The following is a 19,202-nucleotide window of genomic DNA, read 5'->3' on the forward strand; positions in this document are numbered from 1 at the left end:
GCATGGAGGAGTGCTGTTTTCTGTTAATTTACGTTCAGTTCCCAAGTGCTTGCCTACGCTGATTGGTGAAAGTGCCACCCTTTAAATATTGGTTTTTATATCTGGAAATGAACAAGCGAGTAGAGTTCCTGATGCACAGAGTCCGTAGCTACAGTTCCCTCCATTTGTGGAAGATGTTCTGTGAGTGCACTACGTGGCCAAATTTAATGAACATGTCCATAAAGGTAGGCAATGTGTTACTTTCCCTTCCAAGCAGCCTTGTCAGATACAGTTAGAGATTAGCATTATAAAACAGCCCTCAGGAAGAATTTTTGCCTGCTGTCCCCCACCTAATCTACAGTATATTTAAAGCAGTGTGGATAAAACACTACATGCATCTGGCTGCTAATGTGCAACTTCAGGGCAGAAATTATGGCTCCATGAAAACGTTGGGATGTCTGGCTGATTCTGGAAATGCTAAGGAGTTTCTGAAAGGTACAGAGGTGATAGAGCAGGTGTAAAACAATGATTTACTGTGGCAGTCCTGTGCAACAAGCAATACCAAAGACATGAAAGAAACAGATTACAAGATGTTATTCTGTTGCTTTCTTGAAGAAGTATGAACAGTAGAGAAGGGATCTGTTTCAATCCCAGCCAAGATGAAGGAAGATTTCTGCAATGCAAAAAAGGAGCAGTCACGTAGAAATATAATGCTATTTATGTTCTTTGGACAATGTCTTCAACTTGGAGCCTGTTCTCTAAGCCCTCCATCCCTTACAACAAGAGCTGCAAAAATACGCACTTTGGTGCGTATCCGTTCTGCCTTGAATTTGGTCTGTTTTTCTTTGTGTTTCACTTTGCAACACAGCTGCTGGAGTTAAGAGATTGGATGACTATTTAGCAGCATGTCCACAGAAGAACATGACTTATCTGTCTAGCATTTCATGTCTCTCTGTGCTCCTTTTGAATTCAATTCTTTTCTACACCTGTTCAGCTGTGGGTAAAAGTGGACAGATCAAGTTCAGCATTTTCCAACAGCACAAAAATCCAGATACTGCAAGTTAAACTGCTCACCTTCCACATTCATACATGGATGCATATAATTTCTGCACTCCTGGGTGATGAATGAATGAATAGGGCAGAAGCAAGGAGAATTACTGAATGACTTTTTCTAAAGAAAACTATCCTCTTAAACTTCTTCATCAGACTTGCTTTCTGCTACAAGCACCCCCAGGTGCAGACACTGTCTGCCTATTTAATGCTTTGGGTATCAGACTAAAGGTGTCACTGACAGAAAGGTGTTGCCCTAATAAAGGTCCTTAGATATATGGTTGTCTGGTGCTATTTGAGCATTTACTGCTGGTTGTAGTTTCTGAGTCACAAGTATTGCTGTAGGCAGTGAAATACCACTGTAGTCACAGCTATTAGAAACCAGGCTATCAATATGTCCTATGTTAACATTAACTCAGTTAACCTGGATGACCTCTTCAGCAGCTGAGCAGTATTTAATTTATTCTCCCTCCTGCCTGCAAGCTGAGTAGGTGCAAACCTAAAACAGAATCCTGATATCTACCTCACTTAATTTCTCAATACCACAGTGTTTCATGACTTGCTTGTATTGCTGCCCTCTGCTCCCTCTACAGGACTTCTATCTGTTGCAGATGTGCTGCATCAACATTACCCTCCCTGAGGATACACATCAGTCTGTCATGCTGGAATTTATCTAAAGCCTTCTCAACGTCAGCAAAAAAACACAGAGAAAAATGCGTTTGTACCAATGTACAACACCTCAGGCTTAGGATTGCTTACTTCATCCCATCTCCTGAGCATAACTGATTACAGGCTGACTTCTATCCTTTTTTCTCAGAGTGCTGCTCTATGTTCCTTCAAGAACTTAAAAGATTTTAAAGTGCCTAGTTTATCAAATAGATAGCTCGGTGTCAATCACTGTTCATGGCATTAGGAACTGTTATAGAAGAATGCAGATTTGCGAAGTTTTCCTTCAAAGTATTTCGCACATAACTGGTTACAAAGTTTCAGCTATTTTGTTTTGAACTATTTGAACTGTACAGAATTTCATCTGTAATATCACCCTCCTCTTTCATACTCTTTACTTTCTAGGTTTTAAATCAGAATTATCAGCCCCTATGTGTCTGTCCCCAGGCTTATGAGCAGAAAAATTTTAAAGCTCTGTTCTGTATTCTTACCTGTCTTTCTGCAGTATTTTTTTCTCTGCAGCATACTTTGTTGGTTTTGATTCTCATCTGACTAACCCCTTTTTATTCTCCAGAAATCTCCTGGTGCCCAGGTAAGGGGGGTTTGGGTTCCCTTGCACTTCTGCCTTTGTTGTACAAATTTCTTAACTCCTTCCTTCTCCTACCTTTCTTCCATAGTTTCTATGATTTTCAGAATCCTTTCGGCACCTTTATGGTTGCTTAGCTTTGTATCTTTTCATCTACCCTCACAATCAGGTGGGCTTTATATTCCAGAGTTTGGAAATACCTTCTTTTTTTTTTTTCCTGTGTTTTTACTCTCTTCTGCTTACTGAATCTCCCCTTTGAAGTCTATTTCTCATGTTTATTTCATTTTAATTTCGAATCTACCGACACAAATTTGAAATATTTTTTGTTTTACATTCTTTCAAGCTTGACCTCAGCTAGAGGATCTGCTGGTCCCAGAAAGCAGAATGAAGTTTTTGATATTGTAATATATTTGATTCCTTGCAAGACCAGCTTTTCTGTTCAGCTGGGATGATGCTGAAACAAGAAAATCTAAGTAATAGGATCATGTCTATTGTTTGCAAATTGAATCAACCTTTTTTCCCTTTTACTCTTAAATACAAAGCTGGGAATTCCCAATGACACTATCCCTACAACTGCCTTATTTTTTACCATTATAATCAAATTCTCCCAGCCTTTCCTCTCCTCATCTGCCTCCCTTGCCACTCTCCACCCAGTTCTTCGTAAGAACTATTCCTTACATCTTCCTGGAAGACTTCCAGAGGGCATGAAAAATTAAAATACAGAGTCCAGATGGCAAGGAGTGTAATCATACACAGGTCACATTCCCAAAGTACTCATGGCCAAGGGGTTTTTTTCAGTTTGGTTTGGGGTTTTTTGTTGTTTTTTTTCTTGTTTCTCCAAATACTGTGTAATATCTTTATTCACCTTAAAGTACCATATTATGAACATATCCTGGTTTTAAGTGTTTCATTTTACAGAGCTCCATACAGGTATGTTTTCAAGTGTTTGCTCTTCTCCAATGTTTTTGGAAGCCGTTTGATTTATTTTATAATTGATGTTTATACCCCATGTGATATTCTTCACTCTCATTAATTCTGCACCCATGTTTTACATACCAGATTTTACAGAAGGCAATCACTAACATCAGTTTCTACAGATGGATAATTAACCCCAAATAGGTAATTTAAAAATCATATAAAAAAAACCCAAAGCCCATTTTCCTTCAATTTTCTTGGAAGTGTCTATTGAGTTTCAGTACAAAAGAAGGTTTAAAAAGTTTCTGCATAATTGTAGAAGTCCACTAGAAAAAAAGGAAATTAAGAAAGTTAAAGAAGAAAATTCATCGTGAAGATGCTCCATCTTATCCTCTAAATGACTGTAAAATCTTCCAGCACTGGTAAAACACCACTGTTTCTTTTACTGTCCTTCTCTGGTATCGCTCAACCATTTCAACTGAAGCCTCCCAAATGATTCAGCTTGAGGCAGGCACTCAAAAATCAATCCAAATGTTTTAAATCTGGCAAAGTACAACCATTTAAGAAGAGGATCCCGCACCAGCTAACACTTGGCAATCTGAGCTAGAGGCATCCTTTTTTGCCGGAGCCATAACCACTGCCCTGGCCAGATGCAAACAGCTGTTTCTGAGCAGTCACTGCTCAGCTCTGCACTGCTGGCTGCCCTTCAGTGCCAGGTGACACAGTTTCTATGCACTGCTCTGACTAAAGCAGCACTGATTTTACTTATCAGAAAAAAACCTCCTTCCCTAACAGCAAAAATGAGCCTCTCACCCGAGCTGGTGGAAGCTCCGCGCTCGGCAATATTGAGGGTAAGGCTGGGAAGCACTAAAAAGCCTGATGTGCAATAGGAGCTGAGTGGTCCCTGGTGTGACCTTCTATTTAAATAGAGCTACAAACCCTTCATTCAGAATTTATTTTGCCCTAACAAAGAGGGGAAAATTCACCAGATTGACATGCAGTATTTCTGTGACTACAAACAAATTTAGGAAATCCCTTCTGTGGAGGCTTCAACAAGAACATACATCTAAATGAGGATGCTGTAAGCAGCATTGTTTATAGGAGAATAAAAGCTCTCAAATGGTTTGCTATAGCTTCCTAGCAGTCATTTGCTTTTAATCATTACCATATTAAAATACTGAGCAGGAAATGTCATTACAATACATTTTTAATTGAACATGGAAAGAAATAAATGGAATTAATTTGTTATTTGCCGACTTCCTCTGTGAAAAATACTGCTTGGCGAGATTACACCGCACACATAAAAGGAATGCTGAAAAATGAGCTTGACATTGGAATGCAAGGTGGAGAATAAAAAAATACGCAGGGGAAAGAGTTTCGTCCACTAATTAAGAGTAGTGAATTGTAACAAGATTCCTGGAGACTGGCACTCCTTGCATAAATCACTTGAACAAGCACCTTCAAACAAGGGCATCTTGAGTTGATTTACCCTATCTGGATTCATTTTGAACATCACTGCACACCTGCTGAAGCAGCCCTGTGGCCGAGTTCACAAGGGGAGCTGTCAGGGGTGACCTTTCAGTGCTGCTGGAAGCTCTCTCTTCTGCCCCAAAACTGAGCCAAACCAGCTCTTGCAAGTGTTGTGCTCCAGACTTTGGTCTCCTGTGGTTCACTCAATGCATGCATTGATGGGATGCCCACGTGAAATCACCATGGAGAGGTCTGGCATTTAAAGAGAGCAGTAAGAAAGTGATTCAAAGGGAGGCTGAAGCAAAATCCGAACTCAGGAGGCCTCCCCAATGGCCTTGGCCCAGCATCTGGCACACACTGATGCCCCCATCACAGATCATCATAGCTGAGTGGGGATGATAACTTTTGACATGTTATTTAAAGTGTAGAACTGTCAGGGCAGAAGTTCTTGGCTCATGTTTTAAACTATCAAGAAAAAGAGCCTCTCTGTGACTTTATAATACAAGCAAGAAACGAGCACATGAGCTTTCCCAGGTATTTTGATAGCAGCTGGAATGCTCACCTGTGTTAAGTGACAGTAGGACAACTTTTTCTGCTTCACACGCTTGAGTTTCATGCTCTTATCTTTCTAAATGAAGAATTGTCATTTTTATGAAATCAGTTATATTATTTGGATTAAGCCTAACAGGGCCCTTCTGATTTTTTAATGTGTTTTCCAAGCTATAAACAACAACAAATAAGCCTTCCAAAAATGGCTTAGCTGAATGAGGATTAATCTTTCATGGTGAGCTAAATAAACAAACAAAAAATCATCTTGTTTTGTCATTCCAAAATTGAAAAGGCATTTTTTAATTTTGGAACTTGAATTGCCAGCTAAAAATAAAGATCATTTAATTATTTTTGTGTAGTTTATCACTTTGTTGATGCTTTTGGCAAATTTTTGCACTTCCAGAATGCTTAGCACTTAGTTCAGTGACATAAGCATCACATATGAATTCCTATAATTGCTTTTAGCTAAATTCTACATAGAGATAGCTTCCTTACAGGCTTGAAATAGAACAAAAATGTAGTTCTTTTAGGGGAATGAAATGCAGAGGATGTTACCTGGATTCTCATTGACTCCCTAGGATGTTTCATTCAAGATGTCAAGATGGAGGAGGGTAGTTTATGCAGTTCTGGCAAAGTACGGAGCAATCTATCCAGTATCTCTGTTTTAAATATCTGGGATGCAAATATAAATGCACTACAACACCCTCCATCCCAGCTCTAGTCACAGGCTCTAGTCACTGAGCCTTTTGGCTCAGTAGGATTTACCTCTGTTTCACACTGAATTGTTTTTATGTTCCTCATCAATAAATTAGCTCAGTCGTTTTAGCTGTCAATCCTTCTTTAAGGTTAACTACCATGAGAGAGCAAATACTCAGGTGTGCAGCACCATGTGGTGCTAAATAATGACTGCAGCTGGCACAGCCCTAACTAAGATCTTCTGTGGAGTATTTTTTAGCTTATCACAGAAATCTGTACATATGTGTAGGAGCTCTGACCAGGTGCACAGGGAGGTGAGTTATGTAACTTCTTCAGTGTTCTGATCAAAAAGGCAGCAGAGAGTTTGCATTTCAAGGGCAAAGCAATCATTAGGAGCTTTTCCTCTTGCACTTCGGACACTGCGAGAGCAAACATTACTCAGGGAACACCAAGAGCTGAGGGTTCAGTGAAGCTCAGCAGGCTGCACATAGCAGAGCCCTGACAGGCTCTGCACAGCCACTGGAAACATCACAGAGTGGAACCATAGCCACTGCCCTGAGTTAAAATCACAGAGAGCATGCAGATCTTGCAAAATGGAAAGATAAACAAACAGTAAGACATTTACCTTCCACATCAAGGCACCTAGGTGGGCTATCTGACCAGATAAGGTTATACATGCACTCAAGGATCTCTGCCCCTTCTAGTTTATATCCAGGAAAGCACTGATAATACACCACTGTTCCTACAGGGAAGGAGGCCCCGAACTCAGATATGTTAATGTAACTATGAGGAAGAACCAATGGCCTCAGGCAACCTGCAAATTAAGAAGAGGGAGGTTTCTTTTATTATCAAGTGCTTATCTCAGTCATCTTCACACATCGCAGTTACAGTTTCTAAACTGAGGAGTGTGATATTTTTCATCCTCTCCACTATGAATGGCATGTCTGCATGATCTCCCTCAGATATATCTGCCTCATTATTCTGTTTCAAACCCTTTTGTGGTTTAGCCCACAGGCTTTGCTAGCATGGGCTTCACTCCCAAAAAATACAGGAAAGGTTTTCTGAAACTGACAGTATTTTGCTTAACAAACATTCACCGGTTCAGCAGATGGCAATTTCTTTTTGAGGTAGAATCTTTAATAAAGAAAGATTGTCATTTATAGAAACGGTGAGTTTTATTCCTCCTCTTAAAAATGACAGGGATGTAAACCCTCTAAAATATTAAAACCATTCCTGTGACAAAGTGCATGCAATTGTAAAAGCTTTGCAGGCAGAATTAATGACTTTGAAATTCCAGTTTGAGAAAGTCTAAAGGGACATGACTTCCTAGGAGAGCCCCATGATAAACATTAAGCGAGGTCTCAGACTAGGTTATCAAAAAGTTAAGGTACCTCTTATCACCAGAAATTGTAAATGTAGTCAGAATCAGAGACTATGTTCCAGTTCTACTTCTGGAATTACTCCTGAGGGATTTGTATCATGGATGGTACTGAGCAATGACAGCTAAATGGTTGCCAACCAAATTTGGGGCAACAAAGAGCAGTGAATTTAACAGATGGCATGTCTTTGTAACATGTCATTCCTCATGGCCCTAGAAATGACCCTCTGGGCAATACTTGATACTGTTTAATTTTTTAATTTGAAATAATGTGGACAAAAGATGACTAGTAATCAGGGAATGAAAAATAGTATTTTAGAATTATGTGACTAATGGAAGCTGAATTATAGCAGTCCATAAATAGGTTTCTTGCCACTACTAGGAATTTGTAAAGGTTGTTCATAGGACTCCCATAATTTTAAACCTGAGGAGGAAACAAAAATCAGTCTGAGAACTTCTTGTAAGGTACTGGCATTTTATAAAATAAAAGCCTCAGCAGCATTTCAAGTGGCTATTTCCTTGCAAAGGTCTTTTGAGGGAGAGGAACAAAACCAAAAGAAAACATGAGAAAAAGCCTGAATGATTTTTGCAACATGCTGTACCACCAGACCAACGATTCTGATAGCTGTTTAAGCAGCTGGTTATGTCCCTGCTCAAATAAAGCTTCAAGCATCCTATCTGCTGGCTGCTGCTTGTACCCTGATCAAGAATGCCCCACACACAACACACTAACTCCTGCAAACTGAGCAGCCCATCAAGCAAGACAACATAAGCAGCCCCCAGTGGGACAGAAAGAGCACAGACTGCCCAAGCGAGACCAAGCTTACTCGTCTCTGAACTGTATCAGGGAAAATTTGGTCCTGCTGCCTCAGAATTTTAATGCTCATTATGTTCCTGGTCATGCAGGAGAGAGATTTATTTGAATCTGTATGACAGCAAAGCGTTCATGAAAATTCCTAGGTCTCCAAACAACTCAAGCTGCTTGAAAAACTTCATTTTGACATTTTTTTGCTAAGTAACTCACATCATTCCAGATCAGTAATTAATATTATTAGCTCATGGCAAAAATTGAGGTTAGATTCTTATACACTCTACAATCATTTCCCACTGCTCTGGCAGGGAAAAAAGGCATCTTAGTGTCATAAGACTCCCCTGCCTGTTGTAATGAAAGGGCTGTAGAAATGTAACTGACAGCCTACCTAGAGCAAGTAGACAAGTGGCTTTGGTCTTACAAGTGCTTGACAAGGCAAAAAGAAAATTCTGGAGACAATTCTGTAGTAACTTTAAAGAATTTGGCAAAATATGGCAGTCTTGAAACTGAATTGCCTATTCTCTGCCTGTCTGGTAATCACAGCACGTGGGTCTTGTGCAATTGATTTCTTAACTTTTATTAGCACTGCTTTTATTTTGAAAAGCAGTTAATACTGACTATTGAGTAGGAGCAATTGATTGTGTTTTACAGTATAAACACAGCAACAGAAGTAACAAGCCAAGGGGTACTCGGGTTACTTCTGCTTAACCCAGTAAATATTGTCAGTCCCAAAGTATTCACCTGGATCTTTGGCAAATACAGCATCTGCAAATCCATCTTCTGAGCATTCATCTCCCCCTACTGCAACAGTCTTAATCTACCTTAATTTGATGTGAGGTGCACCCCCACAGAAAGGGGCTGTACACTTCATACTGCCACACATGATGCCATCGCTCATAACACACTCCAAAACTGCTATCCACTTTGCTATGGTTTTGCAAAACCTCCCCTTTGCTGTTAAGCCTGTTCAGAGACAAAGTGTGCATCTAAATGCTGAGCTAGCCTGGTAACATGTCTAAGTTTCTGCCATAGTCTAAGGCAAGATCTTGGGGGACAGTCTGACATGCTACTGCTCCTGAGAAGTGTCCCAGCTCCTCTGTCTGCCTGCCCCGACTCTGCAAATTGGTGTGACGGTGTAATTAAGTGCCTACAGAGCAGTGTTAGCTCTAGGAGGCGACAGATGGGTTTGAGGAAAGTTGGGACTAATCCTGTCTGCTCCTCAGTTAAAATCTCTCGCTGCTGTTCAGTGGGCCAAGCTTGTTACCAAGATGTGACTTGGTTAAAACAGAGTCAGTGGTACTCAGATGTGCTTATTAGAAATGTGGAAAAGGAGCCCAGGGTTATTGAATTTCCATTCACTAAAGCTGGCTTACCCCCAGTCCAAGCTGAGCTGGGATCCCATGCTGTTGATATTTCTAGTTCTACAGCTAATGGCTTTTCTGGCCAAAATCATTCCTGTGCACACCTTGAATTTTCAGTCAATACGTAAAGGTTTAATGGACTGTGAATCTAATCAACAGCTCTTGCTGAAAACTCTGACAGAATAACAGGTTCCAGCTTCTCTCCTCTACCCCTGCCTTGTGCACAAGGCAAAGAAAGATAAAGTGCAGTTAATCTTTTCAAAAATTAATTGGTGAAAAAATGTAAGATGCCCATCAGAACTTCTGACTGATTACCTTGGTTGTTTTTTACTTTTTAATGCAGTGTATCTGTGTCAGATTTTAGCTCTGCAAACAAAAAAGCAGTATTTACAGTAGTAGTATAAGCATGGGAATGTTTAGGAAGCGACACATTTCCTGCAGTGAGCAAAGGGGGAGAGAAATCAAAAGAATCTTAGCAGCAGCACTATTCAAACACTGCATTGTGGAGCTTATCAGATCACTGACATTCTTACAACTGCAGGAAAAAAATATTGGCAAACTATCACAAGATGCATGAGCTATAAAACAGGACGTGCTGGAGTACTAAACCTTGACATATGGGTAGATTATCCCATGTTCCATCGTCTTGACATATGGAAACCATGTTGTCTAAGTCAGGGTAACGGATCTGGAATCCTTCATGACAGCTGATTATTAACTTATCGCCAGTCCTGTATGTCTTGTTATGAACCTCTGCATCTTCAACATGTGGAACAAGGCAATCTGTGACTTCACGAGAAAAAGAAATAGTAACTTAATTAAAAAAGCATGGCTGGCTATTCAGTAATCAAGCTCTTAAACAAAAGTTAGCATTTAATGTAAGTGCTCTGCTTAAACTGTTCGGAAAATACATGCATTTCAGTAAAGGTGCCCTTTCCCTAGTAAACCACCATTTACAAAGTCTATAGCACTGCACGAGAAGCTGAGGTGCTACAATAACGGATTGCTCCCCCAGCCTTTTTAAAACCAACAAAATTAGGAGCTGTTAGGAAGACAGTGGTTAATTTTGGCCATCCACGCATCATCTTTGCAAATCAGACCACAAAGTCTGACTATCCCAAGGTTCCATGTGAAGGCAGACTCTGACAGCACTAAGGACAGGACAAAAGAAAAGATAAAATACAGATATGGCACAAGGAACACAGAAAAACTGCAGTTTTAGCAGAGAGACAGATGAAAATCTGGTACATTTATAAGGGTTTATCCAGCTCCATTCCACAGAGTTCATTACAAGAATGCCTTCACTTTAAACTCCTTGATTATGTCATAAACCAGATAGTTTTATGTGCCTGCATTCATATGCCTTTAGAGGACGTGATTTTTAGGGTCCTGAGCAGTATCCCAAGTGATTGTAGAAGACTCTGAAGAAGGGACTGCAAACCTGTAGTGATATACAGGAATGGGCTCTAGTACCTGTCTGCGACACATGCATCAGTCAGTCGCATATCTCATTCTATGTACCACTGCCAAAGACACCAAAATACAGAATAATACTCAGAACACTGAAAGATGTGCGAAGTGGAAGGGTGAAGCAGGGGAAAAATCCCCTAGTAATACCAAACAATTGAGAAACAAGCCATGAGGGTATGAGGGAATAGGCCGGGTGACTCAAAGTTCATTCTCATCATAAAGGCAACGCGAGATGAAACAGAAGAGAGGGAAAGATTAAATACTGGGGGAAAAATTTTGTTTGTCTGCCAGCAGTCAATCCATGACAGAGATGGTAATAAAAGTTTCCAGGCATCAAAACCCAAGACATTTCAAACAAAAGAAAGACAGAAAAAGTATTACAACCCTGTGTTATGCTGTTTTATTCCCCCAACACTTCTACCATGAGAAACAATTATCTTCATTTAGGAATACTGTATTTATTAAGAAAAAAAAAAAGAGATCCCTTGAGAGTTGCATAGAAGAGAAAGTTTCTGCCATTTTCATGAGTAATTCTTGCTAAAGAGGAAGAGGCAAAGCTAAATTTGTATTTAGCAATTAATTGCTAGTATGCACTAAGCAAAGTGGTAGTGACAGCTTGTTTGTTTAGAAGCACAAGTAGAAGGAAGATAAACTGTCATTTAGCACAGCACTCACAAACTACTAAGAGCTAATGTATTTCATTATGTTTTTATTTAGTTAGGCAAACTAGGGGGGATCTATTACTCTGAGACTTCATCACTAAATTTACTAATGTAAAGGGGGACAGTGTTGTTCCCCCAGTTAAAACATACTTTGTACCTAGGGATATTTTCTAAAATACTTTGTACTTAGCTAACTTTTTTGTATGGGGCCTCAGCATTGCATTAGTTAAAAATTCTCCTATTTCTCTTGTTACTTTTTAGCTTCTTGGCAGCTGCTGCAGGTGCCTTCTGCTGCTGGTAGTGGGAAGGTCTGGCAGCCTGCCAGGTGGGCTGAGAAACTGCAGCAAGAAGTTTTCTTAGAATTTTTAAGTTTTCTTATTCATTTATAAATGCACAAGTCTGGGAGGATCCATATCCTAACAGGAGGTTGTAAAATACACTGGCAAGGGTGCAGACATCACTTTCAAAGATGGAACAGTTTCCTCTCTAGCAAGTTAATCAGCAGAGAAGACAGCAGAGGATGCCCCTAAGTAATGCCTTACACTAAGCCATAAATGCTGTCATGAAGAGGCTGTCCTGGGCTCCCCATGAGGATGGGATGAGATAGATGGAGAACCTGCTTGGCAGCCACGCAGCAGGAGGCTGGAGATGGATGCCAGAAGATAACGTCAATGAACAAACAGCTCCCTCTCTTGATACAACATCTTTCTGTTGCTATACAAATAGAGGAGGTGTGTATACACACAGCACAGTAAAACATGAGATCTCACTTTCAAAGTGGGGGAAATTGATTCTGTAACAATGATCTATCACAGCGACTCCATCCCCATTATTCCAAGGAGCAGCTGTAGATGGGATCATTTTAATCGGGTAGATGCTGGCAGAGAGCAGCAATAAGTTGCTCACTGCACCGTCCTCCACCTGCCGCATCCTGGCTGACTTTGATAACAGGCTTATTACAACCCCCAGCTAAATGCCAGACCAATGGGCCACAATATTACAGCTCTTTTGCCTGATGCCTTGCAAGCAAATGCTTTCCCACTGGCTGAATTCATATTGTTTAGCACTCAGTCAGGCATAAACTGCAGTAGCCGCTTCTCCACAAACAACTGGATTAGCTGGCACCAATTCTGCTTGGAAAAGCTGGAAGGAGGTGACTGAATTTTAAAATGTCCTGTCCTAGAAAATAAACTACTTTATTCTAAGTCCTTCTCAGCAAATCCGTGGAAGCTGCTAAACCCTTTAAGGGAATACACGGTCTTTAACCGGCATCGAACAGCAAAAGCTATGACTTACACTCCTTTCTGGCAGTTTTACATGATCTGCTTATATCTACTGCGCGAGTATTAACATGGGCCAGGCAAAAGGACATATTTCTCATCTTGCAGCAGCAGAAAGAGGTGGGGTACAGCCAGCAGGCTCAACAGCCTGACAGGCACGAGGGCTCACCTTGACCTAACTTTCATGAAGATTTGTACATTAGAAGCTCTTGGCTTTAGCAAACCAAGTGTGTGCCACATCACATGAAGATTGGTCTGAAGAACAAAATTCATTAAACAGTACAGTTAGAGTGTTTTGCTCAAGTGCAGAACCTCTCAGAATGGTTTCTTGCAGCCCATGGGGAAGGAGGACCACCCTACCTCCTCCCAAGAGCACTTGGGCCACAATGGCTACTCAGAAGGAAGGCATGACCTAGACACCATGGAGACAGCCACACTATCCACGGGTACCAGCTGGCTTGGGATGGCTTGTGTCTATTGCAGGTGAGCCCTTACCATCCAAAAATTGTCCCTGGTTCCACGCTAATGCAAGAAAGTGCTTGTAGGATTTACTTGGGAGTACTACTGGATGTTGGCCAAAACCACGTCAAGGACCTTTCCAACACTGTAAGGGTGTGTACAATTGAAGAACAGCGTCCCAATCTCTGCTCTGGCACTGTTTTGTTTACGATCTGTATGTAAATTCAAATGCAGAGGCCTGGTGCTCCTGTGTATCTCACTGTGGACAGGTCTTTGAATTAGTCTTGACTACATTGAATCACACCACTGACAGGCTGGAACAGAGAGAAACAGGGAGGAGGGATGAAAGGAATATAATGAAGAATTGGGTTAATGCAGGGACAGCTCATCTACACCCTGTGCTCCTGAAATTAAACATTTAAGAGCAATATTGTCTCTTGTTTTTTTTTACTAGTACTAAATCCACAGTACTGTGTTATTAGGATTGTTCCATGGATGGAAAACACAGTATTTTAGTGCATATTGAATAACACTTTCTCTTTACTGTCTTTGCTTGTATTACAACAGTGCAGAGAGACTTCACCTAAGACCTGTGGCCATTGACCTGTGGCCGGGTTACAAGTATCATAGAGTGCTTGTAACCAGGCTTAAGAATCAGAAAACACTGGGCAAGACAGATAAGAGATGGGGAAATAAAAATAATTCTGTCATCTCACAGACTCAGGGACAAAGGCAAAGCAAATGGAGGGCTAAATGTCCTACAGGAGAGCTGTAGCCAAACCATGTACTAGTCCACTACTTTCACTGCAGGTTTATCATCCCTGTCAGTGGGAGAATGAGGCACTGAGAACATCTCCAAGGTGTCTGCCTGCAGAAGCACAGGGAGAGGTGGGCACAGCTCTTCGCTTCATTGCCATCTCCATGCAGACTGTAAATTTAGATTCAATCTCATAGGAAAGAGCTAGCATTTGTTCCAAGTAGGGCAACAGCCTCAGCAGCCACATTATCACAGTGGGAGAAGATTAGATTAAAGTGTGAACAACATGACATACTGCTCTTAAACAGTAAATACAAAATTCCTACCTCAGAGGTTTGGTATTTATGTGCATAACCGTATTAGAGCTGATGAAAGGTACAGTCACAACATGCCGTACATCAACATAAGAACATAACTCTAAGCACACAGATTTTTGACAGGGCATTTATTGGACACTGAGTCATGCAACTTCATTCTCGTCCTGACACTTAAAATCTCCTGCCTCTTAATGAGAAATGACAGACCTATAAAATCAAATTGATTGGGTGAAGAGCTCCAGGCAAATGTATTAGTTCTAAAATCAATTACATTCTGAAACAGGTTGCTCTGCTTCCTTTGGTAAATAGCATCCATTTGTGATTAGAGATTGTGCTAGTAAACACATAACAACAATTAAACGTACATAACATATAGACATAAAATTATCCTTCGCCAAATCCAAACTCCTGAGAATAAATGAACTCCAAACTATGGAGTGTTTTTACTGTTCAAGCTCAGCTGGCACTGCCTGACATTTATATATGCCGGGAAGAGAGGCGTGTAGAGCATACCACAGCCCGCAGAGCAGCCAGCCCCCGCCGTAAATGGTAAATGCAGCGTAAAGTTTATTCCACCTTGTGATAGGTAATGATGAATGGGAAAACATTAAATTCTCCCTTCTCCAGCAGTTGGTAGAAATTTCAAATTTCTTTCTATATATCATTACAGAACTTCTGCAATGAAGAGTTTTATGTATGTCATTAGGCAGCTGAGAATCACAAACCCTGTTGTAATTCTCTCTTAACTGGTCTCCAGATGTGCCATATTCCTACACTGTCCACCTCCCTACCATGGCCCTCTCTCACAACTCTGCTCCCAGTATGCAAAAGGATCAGTCTAAAAATCACTTAAGCCAATGCTTAAGCCTCATGGACTGCCACTGAGCCTTTGCTTAGTATTTCTTCTGAATCAGTGGTGTTATTGTGCATTGGAACTAAGAATTAATGCTGTAATCTAATACCTGAGGTATTATTATAATGTTAATCAGGAAAGTACTTAAGCACTTGCTTCACTAAATCCTAAACCAGGGTCCTACTCTTTGGTCCAAATAATAAGAAGCATTTTTCCATCTGCCTAATTTTGAGCACAGAACTTTAACAAGACTAATCACATAATTACAGTTGTGCTGCAGCTTAAGTGCTTTGCTTGATCAGAGCATTGGCTAGCAATCCTTTTTAAGCGTTCTGTGCTGGAAAGTAATTATTATCTCTAAAGCAACTGTTGTCACATCATCCATCACATCCTCATCTTCCAATTTCTTTCTTTTTTGAAACCACCTGGCTCAAGTGTTGATCACACTGACATTGGTGGCAGTTTTGTTGCTGATGGCATTGTGATCAGAAACTTCCTCCACAGATTTCCACTGGGCTGGAGGGCCTGGGAAGAGGTTTGAATATTCAAAAAAACATACTAATGTTTATTTTAACAACTGCAGTGGATGACACAGGCAACATTTCAAAGATGCACATCAAGATTCCTAGCAGCTCCCTGCTGTGCTTAAGGAAACAGAATTTCCAAGCATTAAAGCTTTTTCTGGTACTTCCAATAGCCAGTTTAGACACAGGCCGCTGTCACTCTACATGTATTTTTTCTTAAATAACCATGAGATGAGAGACAAAGTAATTTATGAAAAGTGGCTGCCACAGGAGAGGGCACGACGTTCATACACAGTTATTTTTAAAGGCATCAGGTTGTTCCCTTGAACCTGACCCACGTGGCCCATATGATGAGGTGGTACTGGCACCACCTTGCCTTTATTTCTAGACATCAGCTATCACCTCATGGGACAGCTCACAACTGTGCCCCTCACAGCTCTGTAGCCCGTGGCCTCATACATGTCCAGGAGAACATATTTTACCTAAATTTCTCCTGCCAACAAGCCAGCTGCCTGAAAGCCATGGACTCCTTAGCAGCTGCCTCTGGCTACCCTCTCCAATACCTCACCCACCACATTCACACTGGCCACTGTTTAGGGTGGTTCCCTTCACATGCACCTCCTGAGCACGGTCGTCCCAGGCCCTGCTTGTCCCTATTGTGGCTCATCCCTGTCCTGGCTTCTCACGGGGTTCTCACACCCAGCCCCCAGGAGCACAAACAAGTTCCTGCAGTTTTCATACACACTGAGTGATGCATGATCCTATGCAGTGTGTTTGTGAGCCACGTAAGTCTTCAACTACCTCTGAATAAAGTGCATGTATTTATCGAATTTTAAATGCTGAAAGGCAACCCAAAGTAGAATTTATCTTGCTCCACCATGAAGACAATGAGGCAATGGCTAATGTCTTCAGTGGAGAAGTCACAACACTAAAATGTAAACACTTTATTTAACTAACACTTTTCATGTCTGTTGACTTTAATAGCTCTGTTGACCAAAAATAAATCAACAACAAGGACAGGTTATATCTTTAATATACCTGGTGAAATAAATAACTTGTGCTGCTTGGGTGTACTTTGGCCAAAATTTACAGTTATGAAATTCAAATTAATCCTGCCTCTAAGACCTAGAAGAAGAAAGCAATGTAACATCCTAATTATTTAAAACCAAATACAATGTCAAATATACAATGAAAATAAATTGGTTTATGCCATAATAGTCTGAATTATCTCAGAGTAAACTTCTACCCTGGCTTTAAACTCCTGCAGTCTATGTGTATTTGATTTTCCTACTGACTCATGCACATGTCATAAAATACAATTGTTTAAAACTCCTGATTAGCAGGAGCAGTAGCACTGGAATTTGATTGTATTTTCCTAGTACAATATTGCAGAAAGGAATATTAAGTGGGCAGCTTTAATAAACAGTTAACTTACAGTGGAGGTTGTTTTCCTCTCTGCATCAATTTGTAACTAGCTAAAAGGGGATGTTATCTTCTGTTTTCACATTTCTTTATGTCCCTTTCAACACACACAGCCTCTCACGGTACAAATTTAACTGACAAACAAGGATTATGGATGGAAAATTAAAGTATGTATCCAATAAGACACAATGAAATGAACTACAGCCTTTTGTGTTTTGTCCAGAGATACACAGACATGGTACGCGGACAAGTGAGAAGAACTGACATGGTGAACAGCTTGAAGAAAATTGACTTACCTTCTTGTAGGCACACAGGTTTATCACTGGGTTTCCAGCTCAGGGAGCCATTAAAGTGTCTCACACAAAGTTTTTTGGAAGTACCATTGAGCCTGTATCCTTCTTGGCAATGGAACCGGACTACCACGCTTTCAAAGAAAACACCTGCGCTGGGTGTCTTGTAGCCATGTTCAGGAGCTCCAGGATCAGCACACGCTTGCAGGTCATCAAACCCTGCATCAGACAAGGACACAATCAAACTGTGCTCATTTACTCCTCATGTTTTTTCTATCTTTATCCATTATCTTCATGGGGACCTTGTATCCTCCATATTGACCACGAGCAACCTTGCTTGGGTACCAGGTACTCCAGGCTTGGGAGAGGACCCACCCCCAGCTACAGCTGAAATGCTCAGGAGACAGAAATACTCCTGTCCTTTCATGCAGCTACTGGGGAAGCAAAAGTCGACCACACTCCTTGGCAGCTGCCCTGGATAAAAATAAAGCACTTGACTCAGCCTACCAGTGGGGATTGTTCAGTAATGTATCTGTAATTACTTTTGGGGACTGTGGGATTTTGGAGGTCTCGTGCAGTCACTAGTAAGAATAATAATGTGTCAGAAGCAGAGGGAAAGAGGAAATAAAGGGACATGAAACTTAACTGCCATCCAAAGACACAGTAATTGAAATAGGAGAACTGCTAAGTATAGGGAGATTTCAAGATGGAAGGGAGATCTGCCACAGGGGAAAGGGACACTGTGACGTTGGATGAATGTGGCCCCCTTATCACTTTGGCTTGGTGGCCCTACCACACTTTGCAAACACTGTTCTAGGAATGCTGTATTACTGCACTGACACCAGAAGGGAGTTTGTAAAGCCCTTTACCTTCACAAAATTAACTGTAAAATAACAAACTAAACCCCAACAGTTTCAATCATTAAATGTGACTGTTTATCACTTTATCAAACTCATTTCAATGCCATTTGCATAAGCGGAAGCTTTTTTTTACTGCAAAGCAGCAAAGGTTTCGTGCAGCACTGAACAAGCGCTGCATACAGAAAGAGCAAATAGCCTTGGAACAGGAACAGCAGGGGGGCAATTAATGCCAGCAGGAGGGATGCCTGGAAAATGTGAAAATCATTGCATGGTAGTTTTAATGTTTTGATTTAAAAAGAATAGTATCAGGGAGCCTCAGCTACTTCCTGCATGATAAGAATGAGATGCCTCCATGGTGCAGTCAGAGAGAAGGAGATATTACAGTAAAGGACTTTTTGAAATAAATCTCCATTTCCCGAGGCTAAATCATTCCCTCCGCCAAGGGCTCGTTGTGATGCTGTGGCAGCCAAATGGAGAGCTCTGAAGGTGATGAAGGGCTCTTGCATTTGAGCACTGAATGTCTCTGCTCAGTCCCCTGGCTGACAGCTGCTAGTGAGGAATACAGGAGGCCCACACCAAGCCACTGTGTCCTATGTCCCACTACCTGCTCCTGCGAGTAGGAGCAGGACACACTGTGGGGTCATCAGGGTGGATTACACATTTCTGATTTCCAGATCCTGCACTGAACTCCCCAGCCAGGCTACAATTCCCAGCAGGTGACATGATGGACAGAACCCAACCCGAATTCCATGACCAACAGCCAGTCTCTGCCCCTCTGCAGTGTTCCAGTATCCATGGACCTCCCTCTCCACCAGCATCCCCTCTCTTGGCTGAAACAGCACAAGAG

General features: G+C 41.2%; 1 protein-coding gene across 1 annotated transcript in view; it reads right to left on the minus strand.

Annotated features, from left to right (window-relative positions):
- The window catches only part of SUSD4 (sushi domain containing 4), a gene marked incomplete at both ends in the record, with an annotated part of 67,813 nt that overhangs the window by 11,078 nt on the left and 37,533 nt on the right, over window positions 1–19,202 (minus strand). The window contains 3 exons of the mRNA XM_082303431.1: window positions 6,537–6,725; window positions 10,071–10,250; window positions 17,502–17,714. Coding sequence (XP_082159557.1) covers window positions 6,537–6,725; window positions 10,071–10,250; window positions 17,502–17,714 — 582 coding nt within the window. The remainder of the gene's footprint in view (window positions 1–6,536; window positions 6,726–10,070; window positions 10,251–17,501; window positions 17,715–19,202) is intronic.

This window comes from Coloeus monedula (genome assembly GCF_965178545.1).
Source record: "Coloeus monedula genome assembly, chromosome: 2".
In the NCBI taxonomy this organism is placed as follows: Eukaryota; Metazoa; Chordata; class Aves; order Passeriformes; family Corvidae; genus Coloeus; species Coloeus monedula.